The sequence below is a fragment of the Carassius gibelio genome, chromosome B12 (assembly GCF_023724105.1).
Source record: "Carassius gibelio isolate Cgi1373 ecotype wild population from Czech Republic chromosome B12, carGib1.2-hapl.c, whole genome shotgun sequence".
NCBI classification, from domain to species: domain Eukaryota; kingdom Metazoa; phylum Chordata; class Actinopteri; order Cypriniformes; family Cyprinidae; genus Carassius; species Carassius gibelio.
The window spans coordinates 9,641,147-9,648,783 of NC_068407.1; the positions used below are offsets into that span (position 1 = coordinate 9,641,147).

General features: G+C 38.3%; 2 protein-coding genes across 3 annotated transcripts; both read right to left on the bottom strand.

The window, feature by feature from the left end:
• Positions 1 to 9: 9 nt before the first annotated feature.
• LOC127968796 (homeobox protein Hox-B8b) lies at positions 10 to 6,792 on the bottom strand. Of its 2 annotated transcripts, none has more exons than XM_052570136.1 (3): positions 6,652 to 6,792; positions 1,307 to 1,826; positions 10 to 1,050 (listed from the first exon to the last, which is right to left on the bottom strand). In XM_052570136.1, exons 2-3 carry the CDS (start codon positions 1,728 to 1,730, stop codon positions 731 to 733), a joined length of 744 nt encoding a protein of 247 aa, XP_052426096.1. In that variant the 5' UTR covers positions 1,731 to 1,826; positions 6,652 to 6,792; the 3' UTR covers positions 10 to 730. The 2 variants fall into 2 exon arrangements, with proteins under 2 accessions (XP_052426096.1, XP_052426095.1); XM_052570135.1 differs by lacking the exon at positions 6,652 to 6,792 and adding an exon at positions 1,926 to 2,087.
• Positions 4,738 to 6,791, bottom strand: LOC127968795 (homeobox protein Hox-B8b). The gene is made up of 3 exons (XM_052570134.1): positions 6,652 to 6,791; positions 6,033 to 6,552; positions 4,738 to 5,776 (listed from the first exon to the last, which is right to left on the bottom strand). The coding sequence occupies exons 2-3, from the start codon at positions 6,454 to 6,456 to the stop codon at positions 5,457 to 5,459; spliced, it is 744 nt and encodes a 247-aa protein (XP_052426094.1). The 5' UTR covers positions 6,457 to 6,552; positions 6,652 to 6,791; the 3' UTR covers positions 4,738 to 5,456.
• Positions 6,793 to 7,637: the final 845 nt, after the last annotated feature.

Sequence of the window (7,637 nt, forward strand, 5' to 3'; positions counted from 1 at the left end):
AAGAGACAATCCAGTGAAAGGAAAATGAACAAAGGCAAAGGGATTCTTTTCTTAGATTTTATTGTGGCTTCTTTCAGCAACCACTTCCATTTAAAGACAATAGAAAATACAATAGAACAGTGCTTCACGGAACTGCAATATCAAATATTTACACAGCATTTTTTTTATAATAACATTGTGCGTTTAAACCATCCCTCTCAGGAAAGCATAACGCATGGATACACTGACAAAATGATTGACGCAATGACCCATATATTAGGTAGTTCGGTTGAAGATCTGTAAACCTGAATAATCATTTCTGAACAGTAATTAACAATCATAAAATTGCATTTTCTTACAGTAAGAGATACAGTAATGCACTCGCTAATGCTGATTCCTCATCCCATTTTAGCTATAACAGAGTTACTGAAGAGAATCTTGTGACTCTTAAAAATTTGGAGAGGAAATTGATGCCATGCAGACCATAGCCTTCGCCTCATATGCCCTCTCTGCAACAGTAACTTCAAGAGTAATCTACTTACACCACTGAAACTTTACAAAACTGAGACTGATTCAGCAAACCATAATAAGCGGAAACAATCACCGTTTGGAAACAAGTCTGCAGTAAATGGAATATATGATTGGCTTTGTATTTGATAGCCTTTGCGTGTCCACAGACAAACCTCAGACTTTTATTTAAATTGCATTTGATCGATTGCAGTGGTGTTTCTTTTTTTTCCTAGTCAACAGACTATTTAGAAATACTGGAAGTCTCCGAGTCCTCTTCTCCTGATGTGTGTTTTTCTGATACCTGGCTCCCCTCTTCCCTCTCTCTCTCGATTTGCTCTTGTTCCACTTTGCTGCAGGGAAACTTGTCTTTGTTGTGCTCTTTTTTCCACTTCATGCGCCTGTTCTGAAACCAGATCTTCACCTGCCTCTCAGTGAGGGCCAGTGCGTGAGACACCTCGATGCGGCGCTTGCGGGTCAGGTAAGGATTGAACAGGAACTCCTTCTCCAGCTCCAGAGTCTGGTAGCGGCTGTATGTCTGCCTGCCCCTTCTCCGGCCGGTAGCTGTGGTGGGGAGGAAAAAAAGCGTTATTTCCGGTGACATAGTGTTTGATTTCTCATATCTATCTGTGTAAATAAAACAAAGTTATAAAACCCTCTCAGTTTCTAGACACTGCATGCTTTTTTTTAAAGGTGCTAATTCCTCAGTAATCTATAGGTGCCATAAAACGTTTAATTGGGGGTAATAAGCAGGCAGCATTGTCTAAAGCGTTTTATGTGGGACTATAACAGCCTAGGTGTTTCTCTTCACTCATCTCACCTTGTGGTCTCATCCATGGGAAGAGCTGCCCTGTGCACGGTTCTGCACCTTCCAGATCATCCCTGATGCTGCTGACCTTTAAATTACAATCCCCAAACTGCGTAAAATCCGCATCCGGTGCGCTGAAGAAAGACTGTCTCTGTAAACTGTCCTGACCTAAGATGTTTCCCGTGGCATCTCCAGGGTAAGCTACCGCGCACGGGTTCTGCTGGTAAGACGCGTGGGAGAAGGATGATGTACCGTGGTGGTAGAAATCCGGGAACTGAGCCGCGTGCTGAAACGATGATCCAGAGTTGTGACCGTACAGCACAGACGGTCTGCCTCCAAGATCCTGCGCGTACCCGGAGCAGTCATAGTAGCTGGAGCGCAGAGAATCGCCTCCTTTAAATTTGGTGAAGAGGGAATTAACGAAGTAAGAACTCATTGCCTGCCAGATCGACTCCCCGAAGAAGGAACTTTGACAACTGTATAGAGATCAGGCAGTCTCTTGATGAATAAAGTTAATTGAGCAAATGTAGGCCTGTTGTTACAATGAAAAAAATGAATTAATCCAGGTGGAAATTATACGCGTAAAATGTAAAATATTCATGCAAACAAATGTATCCGTGGCTGCACCCACATGACTCCTTAGTGATGGTCCCCGAGCAATAAAGAGTTTTCCGTTTTTACTCTCTTTGATAGTGAGTTGCATTTCATATGGGCGTTAGTTATTGATTCCTAATGTCATTGGATGGGCGCTCGACATCTCCAAACAGACAAAGCGCGATCTTGTGATAGGAAGAGCAGGAGAGACTGAAAAAGAGAGACGAGAAAGGGGAGAGAGGGAGTTCTTGGGGAGGCAGAGGGGAGGCGGGGTAGGACTGTTATTGGTAAACCATTTCAGTGCCAAGAGCACATATAGACTATACACACGACAAACGAGATGTTTCCAGTGGGCCAACAAAAACAGATTAATTCAGGTCCATCGTATAATGATATATACCATATTGGTCATTACATTCATGTTTATGGTTTGATGATTAAGATATTCACCAGGATTAAATCTAAAGGAGTCTACTGCAATTACTTTATAGCCTTCTTCGTTTAGAAAACGCTATCAAGTACAATACAAGTGACTGGATCATTCAAGATAGAAAGGATTTTTATCAATCAACTCAGTGAGGACAGACATATAAAATATATAAGAGAGGGTGATTTTAATATTTGGAATTTTATGTAATTATTTTAAGCTACAAGCTGTTTCCTTTATCGGCCACATGTAAAAAAATAAATAAAAATAAAATACAAATTGTTAGATGAATTTTTTTTTTTTTGCAAAACGAGTCGTGTGTGAATCTCTCATGTCAGACTGAAGATATGTATGCGCGCGGTCCTGTCTGCTTTTAGAGTAACACCGCCATCGTGTGGTGAACATTGTAAGTTCATTCGAAATCATTCACGACACAGTTTGTTTAGAACAGGACAATGCAATACTCTTAACGAATCCATGAGTACCAACACATTCAACCAATAATTTTTTTTTTTTGCTTTTAAATGTCATTTTTTTCTTGGACTATCGAAAAGTAAAAAACTTTTAGAATGTAAGTTACTTATAGTGTTCCCCCCCCCCTCTCTCTCTCTCTCTCTCTTTGTATACAGCATCGGGGAGAAAGATGAGTAAAACCAAAACTATAGAAATACCCTTAACGGGACTTTGGTAAAACAAGAGTTATTTTATGGAGAAGGCAAACAACGCTGTGCTGAACAGCTGCAAGATATTTTCATACCACAGTTGCTTTCATTTCCCGCATTTACTTTACGACCAGAGGAACAACTAATTAGATTTTACTGCCTTAATTTTCTGCACTATTAGGCCTACATCAAGCCACGCGAAATGAAGCGTAGGCCTCCCATGTCTCAAAAAGAAAGCATACGTCCTACAAGACGATTTAAATTTTAGTATTAAATTTTTTTTAAACTAATTCTAAAATTAGGTTACAATGTTGCAAAACTGTTCATGAGTGTTCAGCGATGAGAAGAAAGTTCACACGGACGTTCTCTGCAACCAGTTTTCTCTTGCGTGCGATTAAGGAAACAAAAAAATAGTAATTTCATTAGATTTGTATTATTTGTTTTTATATGTTTCAATATAATATAACCGTGTAGTTGTAGAAAGCTTAGTACAGTATTGGGTAAAGTAATTTGTTTATATTAGTATAGTTGTTATATAACGACAACAACTATCGAATTACCACAACAAAATTATAGTAGATTTATGATTATATAAATTCAACTTGACTGACTGCTCTGTACATGGGATATTTATCTACAGCAATATGTAACTACCTTATATAAAAATCTATAATAATATAATATAATATAATATAATAATTATAATAATATAATAAAAATCTGTTTTAATTTTTAATTTAAAAATAATATACTATAAGGTTTTAATACTACCCCCCACCCCAAACACACACTTTGGATAACAATTATTTTGGGAAACATAATGGAGATTAAGTACAAATTACCTGCTGAAAATAATCCTCATTTTTTTATTTAGAAAGTCTGATATTTAATAATAAAATCTATCAAATCGGTTTAGCAGCACACAATTAAGTGTTATAGGCATGTTAGAACTAATAAACAAAATACTAAATATTTAATGAAATTTTATAGACTTATAGACTGAAGACAGCCAAAAGCTCTGAAAGAAAGGTACCACAATTAAGAGGCATCTGGCACTTGCTGTTCATAAACGATGAGACAGAGATTGAGACCAGACTGCTCGGGAATCCAACCAGAGTAATAAAAGCCCGTAAACTGCCTACATGAAACGAAGTGCTCATATTGAACTTTTGGCTTGGGTCAAAGGGTTTTGGTTGACGCTTTGTTGTCAATATGTACGTCGTGATACGTAGATTTGAAAAGAAGTAGGGTAGATGTTCGATATTCGTTCATTAATCCTATTGCGTGCTTATGATTCTAATGATGTGCTTTAAGCATAATTCATCATGTACCATTTTACTATATTAAGTTCTAGATGTTTGAAACTTTTTACCAGACGACATGGAACATATAGCCTACCACCAATGTTTATTGCAATGCATCTCACATGAGAGACTGCGAAAGATAAGGTCATTTTTTAATATTTTGAATTTTTATTATATTAAAGTTATATTCATATATATTTTAGGCTACTTAATTTTATTTTGAACAGACCTATGATTCATTTAAATGAAATGTGTTTTATTTATAATTTACTTAGTTTCCTTTATTATATGATTCATTTACAATTTAAGTTGCCTAATTCTATTTGAGGATTAAGTGTTAAAAACTATTTCCAAATGAAATACATGCGTGCAATCGAGGCTTTTATTTTGGTTCACTTCGGTTGTAAAGTATGACAATAATTTGGGTGTTTGTGTTGTGGGAAACAAGAGACAATCCAGTGAAAGGAAAATGAACAAAGGCAAAGGGATTCTTTTCTTAGATTTTATTGTGGCTTCTTTCAGCAACCACTTCCATTTAAAGACAATAGAAAATACAATAGAACAGTGCTTCACGGAACTGCAATATCAAATATTTACACAGCATTTTTTTTATAATAACATTGTGCGTTTAAACCATCCCTCTCAGGAAAGCATAACGCATGGATACACTGACAAAATGATTGACGCAATGACCCATATATTAGGTAGTTCGGTTGAAGATCTGTAAACCTGAATAATCATTTCTGAACAGTAATTAACAATCATAAAATTGCATTTTCTTACAGTAAGAGATACAGTAATGCACTCGCTAATGCTGATTCCTCATCCCATTTTAGCTATAACAGAGTTACTGAAGAGAATCTTGTGACTCTTAAAAATTTGGAGAGGAAATTGATGCCATGCAGACCATAGCCTTCGCCTCATATGCCCTCTCTGCAACAGTAACTTCAAGAGTAATCTACTTACACCACTGAAACTTTACAAAACTGAGACTGATTCAGCAAACCATAATAAGCGGAAACAATCACCGTTTGGAAACAAGTCTGCAGTAAATGGAATATATGATTGGCTTTGTATTTGATAGCCTTTGCGTGTCCACAGACAAACCTCAGACTTTTATTTAAATTGCATTTGATCGATTGCAGTGGTGTTTCTTTTTTTTCCTAGTCAACAGACTATTTAGAAATACTGGAAGTCTCCGAGTCCTCTTCTCCTGATGTGTGTTTTTCTGATACCTGGCTCCCCTCTTCCCTCTCTCTCTCGATTTGCTCTTGTTCCACTTTGCTGCAGGGAAACTTGTCTTTGTTGTGCTCTTTTTTCCACTTCATGCGCCTGTTCTGAAACCAGATCTTCACCTGCCTCTCAGTGAGGGCCAGTGCGTGAGACACCTCGATGCGGCGCTTGCGGGTCAGGTAAGGATTGAACAGGAACTCCTTCTCCAGCTCCAGAGTCTGGTAGCGGCTGTATGTCTGCCTGCCCCTTCTCCGGCCGGTAGCTGTGGTGGGGAGGAAAAAAAGCGTTATTTCCGGTGACATAGTGTTTGATTTCTCATATCTATCTGTGTAAATAAAACAAAGTTATAAAACCCTCTCAGTTTCTAGACACTGCATGCTTTTTTTTAAAGGTGCTAATTCCTCAGTAATCTATAGGTGCCATAAAACGTTTAATTGGGGGTAATAAGCAGGCAGCATTGTCTAAAGCGTTTTATGTGGGACTATAACAGCCTAGGTGTTTCTCTTCACTCATCTCACCTTGTGGTCTCATCCATGGGAAGAGCTGCCCTGTGCACGGTTCTGCACCTTCCAGATCATCCCTGATGCTGCTGACCTTTAAATTACAATCCCCAAACTGCGTAAAATCCGCATCCGGTGCGCTGAAGAAAGACTGTCTCTGTAAACTGTCCTGACCTAAGATGTTTCCCGTGGCATCTCCAGGGTAAGCTACCGCGCACGGGTTCTGCTGGTAAGACGCGTGGGAGAAGGATGATGTACCGTGGTGGTAGAAATCCGGGAACTGAGCCGCGTGCTGAAACGATGATCCAGAGTTGTGACCGTACAGCACAGACGGTCTGCCTCCAAGATCCTGCGCGTACCCGGAGCAGTCATAGTAGCTGGAGCGCAGAGAATCGCCTCCTTTAAATTTGGTGAAGAGGGAATTAACGAAGTAAGAACTCATTGCCTGCCAGATCGACTCCCCGAAGAAGGAACTTTGACAACTGTATAGAGATCAGGCAGTCTCTTGATGAATAAAGTTAATTGAGCAAATGTAGGCCTGTTGTTACAATGAAAAAAATGAATTAATCCAGGTGGAAATTATACGCGTAAAATGTAAAATATTCATGCAAACAAATGTATCCGTGGCTGCACCCACATGACTCCTTAGTGATGGTCCCCGAGCAATAAAGAGTTTTCCGTTTTTACTCTCTTTGATAGTGAGTTGCATTTCATATGGGCGTTAGTTATTGATTCCTAATGTCATTGGATGGGCGCTCGACATCTCCAAACAGACAAAGCGCGATCTTGTGATAGGAAGAGCAGGAGAGACTGAAAAAGAGAGACGAGAAAGGGGAGAGAGGGAGTTCTTGGGGAGGCAGAGGGGAGGCGGGGTAGGACTGTTATTGGTAAACCATTTCAGTGCCAAGAGCACATATAGACTATACACACGACAAACGAGATGTTTCCAGTGGGCCAACAAAAACAGATTAATTCAGGTCCATCGTATAATGATATATACCATATTGGTCATTACATTCATGTTTATGGTTTGATGATTAAGATATTCACCAGGATTAAATCTAAAGGAGTCTACTGCAATTACTTTATAGCCTTCTTCGTTTAGAAAACGCTATCAAGTACAATACAAGTGACTGGATCATTCAAGATAGAAAGGATTTTTATCAATCAACTCAGTGAGGACAGACATATAAAATATATAAGAGAGGGTGATTTTAATATTTGGAATTTTATGTAATTATTTTAAGCTACAAGCTGTTTCCTTTATCGGCCACATGTAAAAAAATAAATAAAAATAAAATACAAATTGTTAGATGAATTTTTTTTTTTTTGCAAAACGAGTCGTGTGTGAATCTCTCATGTCAGACTGAAGATATGTATGCGCGCGGTCCTGTCTGCTTTTAGAGTAACACCGCCATCGTGTGGTGAACATTGTAAGTTCATTCGAAATCATTCACGACACAGTTTGTTTAGAACAGGACAATGCAATACTCTTAACGAATCCATGAGTACCAACACATTCAACCAATAATTTTTTTTTTTTGCTTTTAAATGTCATTTTTTTCTTGGACTATCGAAAAGTAAAAAACTTTTAGAATGTAAGTTACTTATAGTGTTCCCCCC